This window comes from Procambarus clarkii, chromosome 82 (assembly GCF_040958095.1).
Source record: "Procambarus clarkii isolate CNS0578487 chromosome 82, FALCON_Pclarkii_2.0, whole genome shotgun sequence".
In the NCBI taxonomy this organism is placed as follows: Eukaryota; Metazoa; Arthropoda; class Malacostraca; order Decapoda; family Cambaridae; genus Procambarus; species Procambarus clarkii.
The window spans coordinates 7784737-7804970 of NC_091231.1; the positions used below are offsets into that span (position 1 = coordinate 7784737).

Here is a 20234-nt window from a genome sequence, read left to right on the forward strand (position 1 = left end):
TTAGGGGAGGGAGGGGTGAAGGAGAAATATATATTATATATATATATATATATATATATATTAGGGGTACCACCTCTGGTGCATTTGCAGGGACCCACATCCTCGAAGAAGAAAACAAAGAGCATTCAGAGAAGATCTTGTGGATTCTCACTGAATACTTTATTCTTTTCTTCTCCTACCACCCCTATTATTATTTTTTGTATGTTTTGTTTTATTTTATTGCAATGCTACAGTTTACAGAGAACACACACACACACACACACACACACACACACACACACACACACACACACACACACACACACACAAATATATAACAGTTAAACAATCAGCGTTCGAAGACCTCGTCCAGCTCCTCGGAGGTTGGGTGCGTACCCAGGATACAGCACGCATGTCCCCTCTGAACTGCGACACTGAGGCGCTGGAACAGGAAACTGGCTGCTCGTGGGTCTCTAGTTTTCCCAATGAGTTCCTCACCAACCTCCTTTAAAAACTTGAGTGCACATTTACCCCAGGCGCCCAGAGTCTCAGAGCCTATCAGCACGAACCTGTAACAACGTTCTAGGTCTCTGTACTTGTTGATTTTCTGGGTCTCCCTGAAGGTGGCTGCCCCACCTCCCTCCGCTGAGCTGTAACGTAAATAGGTATCAGCCAATGTAGATGCACAGGTGTAATCCCATACGACCTGTTTACCTTCCCTCCATGGCTGCAGGGTGACATATATATATATATATAAATAAATGTATAATATATATATATATATATATATATATATATATATATATATATATATATATATATATATATATATATATATATATATATATTTATATATATATATATTTATATATACACAACACAACCAATACAAGTAAAATTAAAAACATGCTAATGGGAAACATTGATAAATGTCACGGGCAGATTCAATCATTGTTGCAAATCAAACACTTCTTCTAATTCCTCCGAAGTTGGACTCGTGCCCAAGACGCAACAGGCATTTTCCTTCTGAATCGCGACACTGAGGCGCTGGAACAAGAAACTTTTTGCTCTCTGGTCTTTTGTAGCGCCGATCAGTTTGTCCCCCAATTCCTCTAGGAACTTCAATGCACATTTTCCCCACGAACCGAGGGCCTCCGAATCGATCGGAACAAAGTTGTAGCAGTGTGCCAAACCTCTGTATTTGATAATTTATATATATATTAATATATTGTAACACCCATGACCCCACCCCCCCCCCCTAGAGTTCACACCCAGGGAAGCCTTCTCCAAGAGGTCAGCCCAGATGACCTCCGGATTATCTTGTATGTTGATTAAAAAAATTCTGGGTTAGTCTTAGTCTTAGCTAGTTTCTAGTATGTAATATTTCATTATACTCTTGTCAAACATTGCAATGGAATTAGACACCAGATTCTTATGTGTAAACATCCATGGATCTCCCCCTTTTAGCCAGGTCAGAGGTCAGTCACACACGTAATTAATAATTCCTTTCTTGAACAGTGTATGGTGAATGTCAAACAAGTTTAATGAAAATTCTTGAGTGTTGGTGCACGTGTGGCCGACCTCTTACATTCTTGGTGTAGGTAGCAACAGCAAATCTCCCCCTCCCCCCTGTTGGGGTTGTATATAGAGGTCCTGTAGAAACTTAGAGACACAGAGTGCTGGACACCGGGGTCGAGAGAGGTCTGTGAAGAACATCTCACAGAGGGAGTGACAGAGTGAATCCACCGGGTGGAGAGACAGAGGTCTTGAGGTAATGTGTGTGATCTCTGAGGTTTTGTTCCATGTCTAAATTTCTTAACTCTTGGCCAGTGTTAGAGTAGGATTTATAAGTGGTGATTAGCATAATTTTAGTCTCAATAAACTCATGTTAAATTTCCCGTCTGTGTCAATTGTTGAATCCTCTTAGCCTTTTGGATATAGTGGCTGACAACCGTCCCATAATTAATGACAGTTATAGAAAGTACTCTCCAAGTCAAGCAATGTTTCTTGCCTCGTTGCTTGATATAGTCTTGATGGTCAAAGGCAGATGGTGGCAGCGTTTTTAATCCTGTGAAGCATTTCCTTGTTGGCAGTGTACCTTTTGGTTCCGGTGTAACCATCATATGTCAGCTCATATTACCGTGTTCAATAACAGTGTTACCAAGTGCAACCGATAGGAAGTGTTACTCAGGATAAGTAGTTAAGTGTTACATTATTAGTTTAGTATACATTATAGTGGTGTTACAATATGTATATATATATATATATATATATATATATATATATATATATATATATATATATATATATATATATATATATATATATATATGTCGTACCTAATAGCCAGAACGCACTTCTCAGCCTACTATTCAATGCCCGATTTGCCTAATAAGCCAAGTTTTCATGAATTAATGTTTTTTCGTCTACCTAACCTACCTAACCTAACCTAACCTAGCTTTTTTTGGCTACCTAACCTAACCTTACCTATAAATATAGGTTAGGTTAGGTTAGGTAGGGTTGGTTAGGTTCGGTCATATATCTACGTTAATTTTAACTCCAATAAAAAAAAATTGACCTCATACATAGAGAAAAGGGTTGCTTTATCATTTCATAAGAAAAAAATTATAGTAAATATATTAATTCAGGAAAACTTGGCTTATTAGGCAAATCGGGCCTTGAATAGTAGGCTGAGAAGTGAGTTCTGGCTACTAGGTACGACATATATATATATATATATATATATATATATATATATATATATATATATATACAGACCAGTTACTTTTTGTGTTCATGTGGATGTGCTCGGGGACGTGATGGCATAACTCCAAAGAATATTTTATCCTGTTTTTGTAAACGAAGCGTTTGTGTGGCCTTGTGGGTATGTCTCCCGTTAGTATTGATGTTTTTCCTGTTTTGTTGCTTTGGTGAGAGTGAGTTGCTTCTGTTTCCTGTGAGTTTGTCTTGATTTCGTTTGTCGTGGCGGCGCTTGTTTGCTTGCTTTGCTTGCAAACTGATTTGTTTCTGTCGGTACAAGAATAAGACGAGGCTGCAGAAGACCTATTGACTAATACACGAGAGTTCCAGGAAACAATGTTAATGGGGGGTATTAATGGGGGGTATTAATGGGATAACTGTATATACATCATCTTACTTAAATCGTTTTCTAATTAATAAATTAAAATGGTTCCAAATGGTACAAGTTATTACTAATGGTTATACTGTATGGCTGCGTTATTGGTATTAAAGCAAATTCAATAAAGTTTTGGTTGAAAATGCTTCTACAAATAGTTATTGAAGAAGACATTTTCCAATCAGTGTTGTGAGAATTTTCTGAGAAATGAATAAATAGGGAATTAAATAATTTATAATTTTATTTTACAGAATATTTATGTTGTGAAATTCGAAAATTCAAATCTTTAGATGTCTGACCCATATAGAATATATTACAATCTTTAGATATTTTGTAAATAACTCAGTTATCACTATGAGGGCTGCCTCTAAGAAATAATTTTCACAACTATATATTCATAATTAAACAACACGTGTGTATATCAAAAATTTCAAGGCCTTGGCAATATTTTCGAACCCAGAATAGTATGGTAAGCATAGCACATTTTTAAGGGCGAATTTTCTCAATGCAAATATTGTTAAAATATGTACGACGTGCTTTTCTACGACAACCTTCCAAAAAGGGGCCTCGTAGCCTGGTGGATAGCGCGCAGGACTCGTAATTCTGTGGCGCGGGTTCGATTCCCGTACGAGGCAGAAACAAATGGGTAGTTTCTTTCACCCTGAATGCCCCTGTGACCTAGCAGTAAATAGGTACCTGGGTGTTAGTCAGCTGTCACGGGCTGCTTCCTGGGGGTGGAGGCCTGGTCGAGGACCGGGCCGCGGGGACACTAAAGCCCCGAAATCATCTCAAGATAACCTCAAGATAAGATCCAAGAATTCAGGACTAATAATCCAAAGAGCTCTTAGATACATAGATTTTTTTATTATTAACATCTTTATTGACAAAATTAATTACAATTTTGCCTAATCTGATGATTTTGATAGTCTTATTAGAGTGAGGATAATGCTAGTATTCACCAGATACATAGAGGAAAAAAAATATTGTTTCACATTGTATCTATGTCCTGAGAAATATTGAAGACACGATAAATTATTCGTAGGCTTTCTGTAGGCTCTTTTTATTGTTACTTTGTCTAAGTGAAGAATCTTACCTATGAATAAGTATATCCAAAAATGGCAAACATTTACCAATTTGTCTCTCAGTGAGTGACTAAACCACACACCAGAAGATGAGGAGACGACGACGTGTCGATCCGTCCTGGATATAATTACACTATCGACTTGACGATGATGGTCCACTATCGACTTGACGATGATGGTCCACTATCGACTTGACGATGATGGTCCACTATCGACTTGACGATGATGGTCCACTATCGACTTGATAATGATATAAAACGGACCGAAACGTCGTCGTCTCACTATCATCTGATTTGTGGTCTAGTCACCATATCATCAGTCACGTTATTGTGACTCATCGTCTGCATATTGCCTCGCTGTAGGCAATTTTATAGAGTCTTGATCATCAAGTTTAGCTGAAAAAATTCACCTGTATTTACATTTACAAATACACCAAATATCAGTCTTATTTGCGACGTTCTGTGGCAGGTGGTGCTATTTGTTGCTACCTTGTGGGAGACAAAGTATTTCGTGTATTGCATTGCTTTGTGGCTGGTTGAGCCCGGAGCTCTGTGTTCAACCACCCGCCTCCCCTTTGCCTGAATTACATTGGACCTTTCTTAAGCCTCCAATTTGTTTTTAGTATTCTAAGGTCGCAGTAAGATGAGACCAGTCACGTCTGGTTGGTAGCGTTGTTAACTCAGAGGCTCTCAGGTGATCCAGAAGGGCAAGGGAGTTCACTTCGTTCTGGGGCAGTTTTTGTTTCAAATGATTTTTTTCTCCCTATGAAGATTGATTGATTGATGAAGATTAAGCCACCCAAGAAGTGGCACTGGCATGAATAGCCCGTAAGTGGTGGCCCTTTTGAGCCATTACCAGTATCAAAAGATGATACTGGAGATCTGTGGAGGTGCAACTGCACCCTGCGTGACGGGAGATGTCTCCCGGACCAAATGGTGACCAAATGGTCTCCCTATGAAGGTAAGGTCTCCATATTTGTATACAGTATACGGAGGGGGCGAGGGAAAACCTCCATAGATCTGCATAGATTAATAACCACTGTCTTACCCCCACCCCCTGAAGTCTAAGCTTATTCCTAAGATTGATTGATAAAGATTAAGCCACCCAAGAGGTGGCATGGGCATGAATAACCCGCAATATTCCTAAGGATCGGTTACCATTCTTTTTTTAAACCGTTCATCGTACTTGGTGAACCCTTGTCAATGACTCGTGGGTCATAAGCTCTGTTGCAAATCTGTTGCAATGTTGACATGACCAGTTATATGTATAGTGCAGGCGATGAGTCACAATAACGTGGTTGAAGTATGTTGACCAGACCACACACTAGAAGTTGAAGGGACGACGACGTTTCGGTCCGTCCTGGACCATTCTCAAGTCAATATATGTATAGTTATGACGCCCTTAAATGCAAGGTACGGTATTTTAGTCTGGTTCGGAGCCCCATACCTGATCGGCTGGGACCCACCTGCTCGACCAGCAGTAACTGCAAGCCTGGTTGTAAGTCACAAGGGCCGGTCGGGTTCCAGGTTAGCTAGAAGGGTAAGACGTACTGAGCTTTGGGAAGAGCTTTTGTATCACAATTGGTATGCATTCATTTATGTTTATGTGTCTCAACTACATATATTTATCAATGTATATGTGTCTCTACTGCTATACCTGCCTCTATGCAGGTGTGTTACAACTGCATATATTCCTGTATGTATAAGTGTCATAACTGCATACATTGCTGTATGAATTTGTCATAACTGCATGTATTTCTGTATGCATGTGTCATAACTACATGTATTGCTGTATGTGTAACAAATGCATACATTGCTGTGTCATAATTGCATATATTGCTGTATGTGTCATAACTGCATACATTGCTGTATGAATGTGTCATAACTCCATACATAGCTGTATGAATGTGTCATAACTCCATACATTGCTGTATGAATGTGTCATAACTCCATACATTGCTGTATGAATGTGTCATAACTCCATACACTGCTGTATGTGTCATAACTCCATACATTGCTGTATGTGTCATAACTCCATACATTGCTGTATGAATGTGTCATAACTCCATACACTGCTGTATGAATGTGTCATAACTCCATACACTGCTGTATGAATGTGTTATAACTCCATACATTGCTGTATGAATGTGTCATAACTCCATACATTGTTGTATGAATGTGTCATAACTCCATACATTGTTGTATGAATGTGTCATAACTCCATACATAAATCTTCGTGCGTCACACAGTTGGATACATAATAGTCACCTCAATGGATTGTCACAATCAAAGGGAGATAAAAGCTTTCAAAATATAATGTTATCAAGGATGATGCCAAAGATAATGACATACATAATGAGAAGGATGATGACAAGGATGATTATAAATGGAATGGAATAATAGATAATTACCATGATTAGGATGACAAGAATGATGATAAAGAATTATAATAATTACAATCATTAATCCAATATTATATAATTAACTATAATGAAAAGAACGATCACTTTTGTTGCAATGATTACAAATGTATACGGAAAAAAATCATAATATATGAATTAATGATGTAGCTAAAAGGAAAAAAAAATATGTAGTGAAATATATATAAAATAAGAATGTAATTAAGACCTATTAGCTATATAAATCACCAGTCAGTGATATACACACAAAAAATTGAAAATAGGATTTTAGACTATTAACAAATACACTATATACACAGCCCTTCACACCTGCAGAACCTCTGCGACTAATACACCAGTTATAACACATACGACTCATACACCAGGGCGATTAATACACTAATCAGCGGCTAATACAACCTCTCCAGGCGACCAGGATCAACAACACAGTATTACTTTGCTTGTGTAGCAAAACAGAAAATGAGATTTTTAAATTTCCTCTTATTTCTCATTTCTTCGCCTCCAGCTGCGTGCACAGGTAATGAGGAATTACTGAGAAATATATAACAACAGCGAGACTTTTACGACGCTAGAATGGCAGGGGGGGAAGGAACAGCAGTCTCGCTCAGAGAGCGCAGCGAGCAACAGCACTACCTTGAGCTGTGAGACACACACAGCTAGTATTGTGGTCAAGTTGAAAACTCTTGTCATATTAAATAAAGTCCTGTACTCCTGCCCTCTAGGAGAGACGTCCATGACAGGTTCATTGGATGCAAATGACCATTGAGCGAAGGTTCGTTATATAATTCACATGGAAATTCTTGCTGATATGTGAGACTAAGAAACTTGTTTTGGAGGGGTGTGTTTTCTTCCTCCATTTTCAAGTCGACTAAGTTACGCTAAGCTTAAGATAAAAGGGAGTCTTCTTTATAGCTCTCAGTGACTTTCTAGTGAGTAGATATCTTGCTCTAGCGCCTCCACAGGATTAAACGCAATACCCTCCAATCCGTCACACACGATATTTTAGAAGATAACACACATCAAAGAGACATAAACACACACACACAAGGAATGGAAAGTCCCTCCTGCTTTTTAATCGTCCAGTGGCTGGATGGGCCAGGCTTGGTAGCTATAGCACTAGACCACGCAACACACACACACACACACACACACACACACACACACACACACACACACACGCACAATGGGGAGTAGTACATCGCCTGTACCCCCCCCCCCTCGTCTCATAATCTCAGTTTAAAGTCAATCAACATATATCCTTTTTCGTTACGATTTCTCTTTAGAAAACCAATTTTGGCTGAATTTTTATGTTTAAGTGGATCCAGCAGCAGTAGATGGCGGCGTACTCGCCGCTGTTCTTGGATTCGGTGATTTTGATCTATTAAACTGTTCGTGTATGCGTTTGGTTTGCTGAAAATTGGCTCGGTTGGTGCGCGACCGAGGAACCTCAGGGGAATTGGAGAGAGAGAGAGAGAGAGAGAGAGAGAGAGAGAGAGAGAGAGAGAGAGAGAGAGAGAGAGAGAGAGAGGGGGGGGGGGTAGGAGCATAGGTGGGTAGGGAGAATAAGTAGGGAGGTAGATATATCTAATGAGGAGATAGGTAGGAAAGTGAGGAAGGAAGCAGGGAGGTAAGGAGGGGTCGAGTGAGGTAAATTAGGTAGTGAGGAGTGGGTTGGAAGCCGCCAGTTTCCTGTCCTCTGTCGAAGACCACTGAAGAGCTTTTTTTTCTCAGGTAAATCCAGGTAAACAAATATATCACCATTGTCTGGTTTTTCCACCGACGGATGCTCGTAGCTATGCCGAGGGGTGACGGAGCCAGCTGTGGCCTAGGGTAACTGAGCCAGCTGTAACAAAGACGACGGATCCCAGCTCTTGGTCTCCAAACTTCAAATCACTCCATTTCTCCTGAATGTGAATCGATCCCCGTCCACAATAAACACGACAAAAAAAATAAAAGACAGTATTCCATCGATTTCCTCCCCCCCTCCTCCCCCCATCAGCATCCATCCCCCTCATCATCCCTCTCCCCATCCTATCCCCCCCGTCACCCCCCCCCCTTCCCTTAATCCCAACTCCCTCCCCCCTTGTCAAACCTGGAGCCCCCCTCTTTCTAAGAGATTAATTAACTCTGGGCAGATAACAGTCAATGTTTGGTTTCACACGAAGCTATGACCTTCACACACCTCCCCCCCCCCTCTCCCCTCTTTTATCTCTTCTTTCTCTCTCCTCTCTCTCTTCTCTCTCTCTCTCTCTCTCTCTTACGTAAATAGCGATGGTGGGTCTATAATCGTTATTTCGGTACATGTTTGATATATAACAATGGAGGAACGGTGCGGTGGGGAGGGAGGGGAGAGGGTTGGGAAGGGTCTTGAGGGAGGGGGAGGGAGGTGGAACGGGAGGGGGGGGGGGAGAGAGAGGATAGAGACAGGGATAGAGGGGACGGGCCAGTTTAACTAAATTTTCGTAAAACAGCGCATGAAAAAGTTTTTGTCCCATGGGGAGTGGGGGGGGGGGAGGCTTAATGTGTTGGGTAAGGGTAAAAAAATGTTAACTTAGGGGAAAAAAGGTTGACCAAAGGAAGGTAAAAAAAAAGTATTAGCTAATGGTATAAAATAAAAAATAAAAAGTTGACTAAGATTTAGGAAAGACTTGGGTAAATACTGGTTATGTAACAGGATTGTTGATTTGTGGAACCAATTACCGCGTAACGTAGTGGAAGTGGGGTCCCTCGATTGTTTCAAGCGCGGGTTGGACAAGTAAATGAGTGGGATTGGGTGGTTATAGATAGGAGCTGCCTCGTGTGGGCCAATAGGCCTTCTGCAGTTACCTTTGTTCTTATGTTCTAAGAGGAGGGAAAAAAATGTTGGCTTAGGGAAAGGGAAACGAAGCGTTAGTTTAAGGAGAAAAAAAGGTGTTTACGAAGGGAAAGGGAAGGAAATAATAACGTTGTCCAAGGGTGAACAGCCTGGTTGATCAGTCCAGCAACCAGGAGGCCTGGTCGACGACCGGGCCGCGGAGACGCTAAGCCCTGGAAGCACCTCAAGGTAACCTCAAGGTAAGGGGTGACCAAATATCTTTAATTTAAGGGAAAGTAGCGCAAAGTTCGCAGTAGCGCGACCCCCCCCTGGCGCCAGAGTTCCTAAACACAGCTCCTTAAAAGGGTGAAAGTCGCGCGTTAACAAGGAGGTAGAAATAGCACGGAAGTAGGTTGATGGTCAAAGGGGGTCAGTGTCAGAGGTCAAATCTGATGCATTTTTTAGACCGTGGCACTGCTGCTGGTGTTGATGGCACGCCGTCAGTGGCACTACTGACCTCTGCAAGGAGGCAAACCATCACAGGTGCCTAAATCACTCGTTTAACAGAGGCATCGGATGAAAGAAAGCTTTTCGGAAACGTCTCTGTCTCTCCTTACAAAGACTCCAGACTCGGCTGACTATTCGTCAATATAGATACAAAATAGGTTAGGACAGGGAGGGAAATGACTGTCTAACTTCTTGGACTGGATAGAACAGCGACCGTCTCGTTCCTTGCAGGTGTTTTGTCTACATTAACTGAGGTGTTCCACAAGGTAGTGTTCTGTCTACATTAACTGAGGTGTTCCACAAGGTAGTGTTCTGTCTACATTAACTGAGGTGATCCCCAAGGTTGTGTTCTGTCTACATTAACTGAGGTGTTCCACAAGGTAGTGTTCTGTCTACATTAACTGAGGTGTTCCACAAGGTTGTGTTCTGTCTACATTAACTGAGGTGTTCCACAAGGTTGTGTTCTGTCTACATTAACTGAGGTGTTCCACAAGGTTGTGTTCTGTCTACATTAACTGAGGTGTTCCACAAGGTAGTGTTCTGTCTACATTAACTGAGGTGTTCCCCAAGGCTTGTGTTCTCTCTCCTTACAATGTGGGGGATACCCAATGATAATATTCATAGTACATTTAAAGCAATTCATTTCTTGGTGATGTCTCCTGTGAACGATGTTCTTCACGCTTCAGTTGTCGTGTTGCATCTCTCAATGATTCTCGGTCTTTGGACTCCTGTTTGCCTGTGTCTGCTCATGATTGATCTTTCTTTTGGAGCACTTGGCATACTGTTGCAATTTATTTAAATTAAACCAAATTTTTGTCTTCATTACTTTCCTTTACCCTGTACCACCTTCCCTGACCTTCACTATCTTCCCTGCCATTCACCACCTTCCCTACCCTTCACCACCTTCCCTACCCTTCACCACCTTCCCTACCCTTCACCACCTTCCCTGACATTCACCACCTTCCCTGACATTCACCACCTTCCTAACTCTTCACCTTCTCCTACCCTTCACCACCTCCCCTACCCTTCACCTTCCCCTACCCTTCACCACCTTCCCTACCCTTCACCTTCCTTACCCTTCACCACCTTGCCTACCCTTCACCACCTTCCCTACCCTTCACCACCTTCCCTACCCTTCACCACCTTCCCTGACATTCACCACCTTCCCTGACATTCACCACCTTCCTAACTCTTCACCTTCTCCTACCCTTCACCACCTCCCCTACCCTTCACCTTCCCCTACCCTTCACCACCTTCCCTACCCTTCACCTTCCTTACCCTTCACCACCTTGCCTACCCTTCACCACCTTCCCTACCCTTCACCACCTTGCCTACCCTTCACCACCTTCCCTACCCTTCACCACCTACCTTGTACTCATAACTTTCTCTTCATCACTGTAACGCTCTTCACTACACACTGTCTTCATCACTTAACATGAGACACACTAGCATTTAATCATCATACAGAAACTAGTAAGTCGGGTGAATCTTAGTGAAGATTGAGTCTGGCATTTAGCAACATTTTATGAAAATTCGGGACATGAGAGTCGACTTCGACCTATGACCACCCCCTAACCCCCACCAGTCACCCTGCAAAGTCCGGCGAGACTGACCCTAAGCATCTAACTATAAACTCTTCTAACAAAAACAAATCAAGCAAACATACCTTTAACCTAAAGGTTTCACAAATTCTTGGGCGGAGGGATATGTTACTCTTGAGCCTTTGGGATAAAGTATATATATTACAAGATTATTAGAGGACATGTTCACTATCTGCACACAATGGCTGGCTGTTTATGCTGGTGTGCTCGCCCTCTGGAGCTCACCTGTGTCTGCTGCTGCTCCTCTTCTGTGTCTGCTGCTGCTCCTCTTCTGTGTCTGCTGCTGCTCCTCTTCTGTGTCTGCTGCTGCTCCTCTTCTGTGTCTGCTGCTGCTGCTGTGCCTCTTCTGTGTCTGCTGCTGCTCCTCTTCTGTGTCTGCTGCTGCTCCTCTTCTGTGTCTGCTGCTGCTCCTCTTCTGCGTCTGCTGCTGTGCCTCTTCTGTGTCTGCAGCTGCTCCTCTTCTGTGTCTGCTGCTGCTCCTCTTCTGTGTCTGCTGCTGCTCCTCTTCTGTGTCTGCTGCTGCTCCTCTTCTGTGTCTGCTGCTGCTCCTCTTCTGTGTCTGCTGCTGTGCCTCTTCTGTGTCTGCTGCTGCTCCTCTTCTGTGTCTGCTGCTGCTCCTCTTCTGTGTCTGCTGCTGCTCCTCTTCTGTGTCTGCTGCTGTGCCTGTGCCTCTTCTGTGTCTGCTCCTGTGCCTCTTCTGTGTCTGCTCTTGTGCCTCTTCTGTGTCTGCTGCTGTGCCTCTTCTGTGTCTGCTGCTGTGCCTCTTCTGTGTCTGCTGCTGTGCCTCTTCTGTGTCTGCTGCTGTGCCTGTGCCTCTTCTGTGTCTGCTGCTGCTCCTCTTCTGTGTCTGCTCCTGTGCCTCTTCTGTGTCTGCTGCTGCTTCTCTTCTGTGTCTGCTGCTGCTCCTTTTCTGTGTCTGCTGCTGCTCCTCTTCTGTGTCTGCTGCTGTGCCTGTGCCTCTTCTGTGTCTGCTGCTGCTCCTCTTCTGTGTCTGCTGCTGCTCCTCTTCTGTGTCTGCTGCTGCTCCTCTTCTGTGTCTGCTGCTGCTCCTCTTCTGTGTCTGCTGCTGTGCCTCTTCTGTGTCTGCTCCTGTGCCTCTTCTGTGTCTGCTGCTGCTCCTCTTCTGTGTCTGCTCCTGTGCCTCTTCTGTGTCTGCTGCTGCGCCTCTTCTGTGTCTGCTCCTGTGCCTCTTCTGTGTCTGCTGCTGCTCCTCTTCTGTGTCTGCTCCTGTGCTTCTTCTGTGTCTGCTGCTGTGCCTCTTCTGTGTCTGCTGCTGCTCCTCTTCTGTGTCTGCTCCTGTGCCTCTTCTGTGTCTGCTCCTGTGCCTCTTCTGTGTCTGCTCCTGTGCCTCTTCTGTGTCTGCTGCTGCTCCTCTTCTGTGTCTGCTCCTGTGCCTCTTCTGTGTCTGCTCCTGTGCCTCTTCTGTGTCTGCTGCTGTGCCTCTTCTGTGTCTGCTGCTGCTCCTCACAGCACTCTATCCCACCCTGGACAATGCTGGATTTATTTTTGGGTTGTTCGTACCTTTCTTTGGTCAAATGTTTCGCCTGGAGTTTGGTGTGTGTGTGTGTGTGTGTGTGTGTGTGTGTGTGTGTGTGTGTGTGTGTGTGTGTGTGTGTGTGTGTGTGTGTGTGTGTGTAAGTGTCCGAGTGCAGGTGTATGTGTGTTTGTATATTCGTCTGTATGTGCGTGTGTTTGTTTAAAAGAGTTTTTCTTTCAATACTTTTTTTTCATTCAAATGACAAGACTGTCATTTATGCATGTGACAGTGAAGGTGGGACGTCCGTGAGAGTGAAGGGAGAGACGTCCGTGACAGTGATGGGGGGGGGACGTCCGTCACAGTGAAGGGAGAGACGTCCGTGACAGTGAAGGGAGAGACGTCCGTGACAGTGAAGGGAGAGACGTCCGTGACAGTGAAGGGAGAGACGTCCGTGACAGTGAAGGGAGAGACGTCCGTGACAGTGAAAGGGGAGACGTCCATCACAGTGAAGGGAGAGACGTCCGTCACAGTGAAGGGAGAGACGTCCGTGACAGTGAAAGGGGAGACGTCCATCACAGTGAAAGGAGACGTCCATCACAGTGAAGGGGGAGACGTCCATCACAGTGAAGGGAGAGACGTCCGTCACAGTGAAGGGAGAGACGTCCGTGACAGTGAAGGGAAGACGTCCATCACAGTGAAGGGGTAGACGTCCGTCACAGTGAAGAGGGAGACGTCCGTGACAGTGAAGGGAGAGACGTCCGTCACAGTGAAGGGAGAGACGTCCGTGACAGTGAAGGGGTAGACGTCCGTCACAGTGAAGGGAGACGTCCGTCACCGTTCTCGACACCAGAGGTTCCGGCACGCATCAACACGTCAACACCAGCACCGTTGCACAACTCTGACTGTGCTTCCACATAACTTAACACCCCGTACACCTGCATACACTCTAGCACACACCTGCCCGAGTCGCTGACTGACCAGGCTTCCATGATCACCCGATAGACTGGTCAGTCTTCCTACACCCCCTGATAGACTGGGCAGTCTTCCAACACCACCTGATAGACTGGGCAGTCTTCCAACACCACCTGATAGACTGAGCAGTCTTCCAACACCACCTGATAGACTGAGCAGTCTTCCAACACCCCCTGATAGACTGGGCAGTCTTCCAACACCACCTGATAGACTGAGCAGTCTTCCTACACCCCCTGATAGACTGGGCAGTCTTCCAACACCACCTGATAGACTGGTCAGTCTTCCAACACCACCTGATAGACTGGGTAGTCTTCCAACACCACCTGATAGACTGGTCAGTCTTCCAACACCACCTGATAGACTGGGCAGTCTTCCAACACCACCTGATAGACTGGGCAGTCTTCCAACACCACCTGATAGACTGGGCAGTCTTCCAACACCCCCTGATAGACTGGCCAGTCTTCCAACACCACCTGATAGACTGGCCAGTCTTCCAACACCACCTGATAGACTGAGCAGTCTTCCAACACCACCTGATAGACTGGTCAGTCTTCCAACACCACCTGATAGACTGAGCAGTCTTCCAACACCACCAGATAGACTGAGCAGTCTTCCAACACCACCTGATAGACTGGCCAGTCTTCCAACACCACCTGATAGACTGGTCAGTCTTCCAACACCACCTGATAGACTGAGCAGTCTTCCAACACCACCTGATAGACTGAGCAGTCTTCCAACACCACCTGATAGACTGAGCAGTCTTCCACGACTATCTGCAAAGTTTAATAAGACTGTCAACTAACATGGATAGAAAAACATTTAATTTCATAAATTATATATATAGTTGTCTTGCATGTTTCCGTTATTCCTATTTTTTATATGTCCAAGTGTTTCTAAAACGCCTCTTTCTCCTCGTCCTCTTCTCCTCTTCGTGTTGGTCTTGGTAACATAGAAGCAGTTAGGCTAAACGTAAGGAATCTTGGGAGGCGAGAGGTCACACCTCTAGTACCCTTCTAAACCAGGTAACGATGCAACTGTCCTGGTTCCCATTAAGCGAGAATTACTGCAACTTTGTGCAGGCGATGAGTCACAATAACGTGGCTGAAGTATGTTGACCAGACCACACACTAGAAGGTGAAGGGACGACGATGTTTCGGTCCGTCCTGGACCAATCACAATCGACTTGAAAATGGTCCACGACGGAGCGAAACGTCGTCGTCCCTTCAACTTCTAGTGTGTGGTCTGGTCAACATGTCATTGAAGGGAAGGTGGTTAAGGTGCTCAAGGGTTGTTAGAGGCTGAAGAACACTTTCTTTAGACAATAGATAGTCACTCGTATATGTCTTCCCTCTGGCGATGAAGTTGCAATCCACACACTAGAAGGTGAAGGGACGACGACGTTTCGGTCCGTCCTGGACCATTTTCAAGTCGATTGTGATTGGTCCAGGACGGACCGAAACGTCGTCGTCCCTTCAACTTCTAGTGTGTGGTCTGGTCAACATACTTCAGCCACGTTATTGTGACTCATCGCCTTCAATGACATACTTTATAATGAGAAAGAGGAATCGATAAGCATGCCAAAATAGTATTATTTATTTATTTATTTATTTATTTATTTATTTATTTATATACAAGAAGGTACATTGGGTTTGTGAGAATACATAGCATAGTATTTACAATCTTGTAAAGCCACTAGTACGCGCAGCGTTTAGTAAATCACACACAGAGATCACAATAGCGTGATGCATCAAATGAACGCAATTGTTTAAGGCAGCAGCGTCTGGGATGCTCTCAGACGAAGGTTCGAACCCTCGTCACGGCCATTGTGGATTTATTAGTAAATCTACTCATAATTACAAAACAAAAATAAGTGTTGTGTTTTAAATACAGAAATATGAGTTTAACGAGGTAATAATGTCTTATTAAATCCTTAGATTGGAGCAGAGAGGAAGTAATCTTGGAAGCTACAGACTGTCGTGTTGACCTTTGAAATGGGAGACTGAATGTAGCTATCAGCCAATTAACTAGGCTGTTGTTGTTTTAAACTCAGCTACTCAGAAAAAAAAAGTTCCAAGTAGCACGGGCTATGGCGAGCCCGTAAGTTTTAACTAGCCCTTTATGCAAAAACAATAAACGAAACATGAAACCATGTTTCATGTTTCAAGAAACGGAAACAAACCCATAGATTAAAGAATGATTCACAAACATGTTTAACTAAGGAATGCTACAGTGCTTATTAACAATTTGACTCCTATTCTATTCCAGTGTATTTCAAGAATGTGACAGCTTAATAAGAGCAAAAACAAAAGACTTACACAACCTTCCCGTTCACTACGAGACAACTAGCGTGATCCTCGGAGACATGGCCAGGAATCCTTCAAGGCGGAGAACAGCGATCCTATAATCAAAACACACATTATATAGGGCTCTGGAGGAGCCAGAGTTGAAGAGTGTTGATTTAAGAGGGAACATGGTAGCAGACGAATGTGGGAGACTTATTATTATTAACATCTTTATTGACAAAATTAATTACAATTTTGCCTAATGTGAGGATTTTGATAGTCTTATTAAAGTGAGGATAATGCTAGTATTCACTGTCACGCAGGACAGAGGGTCATACATAAGACAATAGGTCTAAACTGTAGGCTGAAGCACATATATATCATGGTTACAATAGGGATGATGGGAGAGGATGGGAGATGTAGGATGATGGGGAGATGTGTAAGGATGGGGGGGAATCTGGGAGGAGTCGTGGGTGATGGGAGGAAGGGGGGGGGGAGACTCAACTCTCCAAAAGTCTTCTCTTGTACCCACTTGTGTAAAAAAATAAAAAGTTAAGAAACCTTTGGTATAGAGAAGAATTTACTGACGTAATTTGTGTGTGGACAGCCTCTGGAGCAGGGGATGGCATGCGTGCCACCCTGGGCACGTGTGCCATAGGTTCGCCACCCTCTGGTTTAGAGTCTAGACGCTGCCGACACAAGTCAGAAGCCGAGGATTATTATACTGCAGTCACTGCGTGATAAATTCAGGAGGCAATACAAGAGCGCTTTTGTATTGCCTGTTTAAGTGAAGTGATGACTTACACAAGGGCGCTTATCCTCTTTATCATCAACCACTTTTTTATCTCTTTGGCTTTCTTTGATTTTCCTTGTCTGCCTCTTCCTCATTTCATCTCTTTCTATTTCATCTTATTTTCCTGTTTTAATGAAGTGGGAATGTATGTGTGGGGCCTGATAGTTGAGTGGACAGTGCTCTGGACTCATAATCCTAGGATCCGGGTTCGATCCCCGGTGATGGCAGAAACAAATTGGACAGAGTTTTTTTTCACTCTGGTGCCCCTGTTACCTAGTAGTAAATAGGGACCTGGGAGTTTGACAGCTGTTGCGGGCTGCTTCCTGAGTGTGTGTGCGTGTGTCGTGGGAAAAAATTAGTTAATTAGTACTTAGTAACAGTTGATTAACAGTTGAAAGGCGGGCCGAAAGAGCAGAGCTCAACCCCCGCAAGCACAACTAGGTGAATACACGAGAACACCTACACCACCAACACTCACGAGAACACCTGCACCACCAACACACACGAGAACACCTGCACCACCAACACACACGAGAACACCTGCACCACCAACACACACGAGAACACCTGCACCAGCAACACACACGAGAACACCTACACCACCAACACACACGAGAACACCTGCACCACCAACACACACGAGAACACCTGCACCACCAACACACACGAGAACACCTACACCACCAACACAGGTGTGTCTCCTGGCATCATCAACACAGCTGCTCTCCCTAACAATCACTGATGGTGGTGGTGCCTCTGACACTATTTCCCTCCTCTGCCCCAAAGGAATTTAACCAAGAAGGAAGACAAACGTCCTTCGGATGCTACGGGCTCACCATAGCCCGTGCTGCTTGGAACTTTGTTCCAGGTAGCAAATCTTTAACAACAACAGTTCTTCGGATATAAAGAAGAGATGAGAGTGTACACTCAGAACGTCTCCCTCTCACCTACCCCCCACACCACCCCCCCCCCCCACCTTTCCCCCCCCCCCCGAAACCCCATTCTCAAACGGATGCGACTTAGATAAAAATGCATCCCCGGCTCCTCTTAATTACTATCTTCACTATATTATTCCTCGTACTCAACATGCAAAGGCCCCGGAATGCTAAATTAGGCATCAAGGCTTCTCCTCCTTCCTATGACCTATCCTAATGTTTATATCGGTTTTGTGGCTTCAGATTCCCTTCTTTTCATCATTCTGATTCATCATTCTGTTCTTATCTTAGCCTATAGCGCATGCAGTTGTTATTTCTAACTGATCACATTAATAAATTACATTAGAAAATTTCTAATGGGTTTTCTTTTATACACTTTTATACTGTAAACATCTTTTATATATATATATATATATATATATATATATATATATATATATATATATATATATATATATATATATATATATACCCACGGAGTAGCAACCCTCCCATCGTATGGTCCTAACTCATCCCCTTCCACAAGAACGAAAAACAGTATTCAACAAACTCATTACTTTTCCAGAGTTTAGCTGCACCATTGTCAATGCATCTCACGCTGCCACTTAATATTTAAGATACATAGACCATACGATCAAGACGGTCGCGAAACTAACCACACACCGCGATGCTCTAAGGATAACTATCCTTAAAAAAAAGGGGGTTTGAAAGGGTTAGGATAATTACCCCAGCTTCAGGATCTCCATTATTTTCTCATCAGCTGCAGTTTAGTATCTTCTGAGGAGGCCGAAGCCATTACGACTTTATACCACTTGGAAGGGATCAGGATATAAGGATTTGGGATTAGGACGGAGGGGAAGGGATAGTGCCCATCCACCTGGACGGTCGGAGGAGTGATCGTCGGGCCTGCATGAAGCCGCTATCGTCCAGCCCAAGATAACGCACTGTGATATCAGCGTATACTAAATTGTGTTTAAATGTGTTTGCTAAAAGTTCGTCCTGAGTGAATGTTCTGAATGTGTCAACACAGATATTATATATATATATATATATATATATATATATATATATATATATATATATATATATATATATATATATATATATATATATATATATATATATATATGTGCATCTCTCAGACGACGGGCTTTTACCAGCATTGCGTTTTAGTACAAACAGCGTAGGTTGCTGTGGCGGTGGTTGGCTCTGTGGTGTGTTTTGAGTGTGTGTGTGTGCGCGCGAGTGTGCGCGTGTGTGTGTGTACACGCGGGGATATTATTTACGTGTCTCTGCGGACGATGATCGACCCGCACATAGTGTTTGAGGTGGCGTGACACACGTGCAGCCGTGCAGGGCCGATGACAGATAAACACACATACACACGCGACCACACACGCACTCACACAAACACACACACACACACACACACACACACACACACACACACACACACACACACACACACACACACACACACACACACACACATACACAAAGGACATAGGTAAACCAGTATAGGTGCGACAGGGCCAGGAATGACTACATTAACGTAAGAAGATATAAAAAAACAAACAAAAATTATATTGCCTTCAAAGAAAAGAGCCAACATAAACTTATACATATCAATATAAGAAGGAAAATGACAGTTAATGACCAAGTGACCAGGTTACGATAAATGGGAGGCCACTATACAGAAAATTATAAAGAAATTTGTGAGGAGCTCAATGCCAGCTTCCATGGAGTGTTCACTACTGAGCCTGAACACCTCCCAAAGCTAGATGAGGAACCCGTGATGAGAAACTACTAAATATTGCGGAAGAAGAACACAGCTAGCATCACTGGATGTAACTAAAGCTACTGGGCCAGATAGAGTATCACCATGGATGCTAAAAGAAGCAGCACAGGCCCTCAGCATACCTCTAGCAATAATCTATAATGCGTTACTTACATAGAGGGACTTGCCCAACTGCTGAAAGAAGGCAAATGTGGGGCCAATCTACAAGAAAGGAGATAGAGAAGAGGCACTTAACTACAGACCAGTGTTGCTCACAAACATCCCTTGCAAAGTACTTGAAAGAATTATAAGATTAAGACTAGTTGCAGTCAGAAAGAATTAGGTTTGTAAGTAAACTTTGGAGAGGAGAAATCATGCCTGACGAACCTCCTAAAGTTTTATGATAAGGTAACGAACATACGGCAAGACAGAGAAGGATAGACAGACTGCATATTTCTGGACTGCCAAAAAGTCTTTGAT

The 20234-nt window shown here is 43.6% G+C and overlaps 1 protein-coding gene across 1 annotated transcript in view; it reads right to left on the bottom strand.

The window, feature by feature from the left end:
• Positions 1–20234, bottom strand: part of LOC138358110 (trichohyalin-like) — a 56808-nt gene that overhangs the window by 26683 nt on the left and 9891 nt on the right. The window contains exon 3 of the mRNA XM_069315612.1: positions 12614–13002. Coding sequence (XP_069171713.1) covers positions 12614–13002 — 389 coding nt within the window. The remainder of the gene's footprint in view (positions 1–12613; positions 13003–20234) is intronic.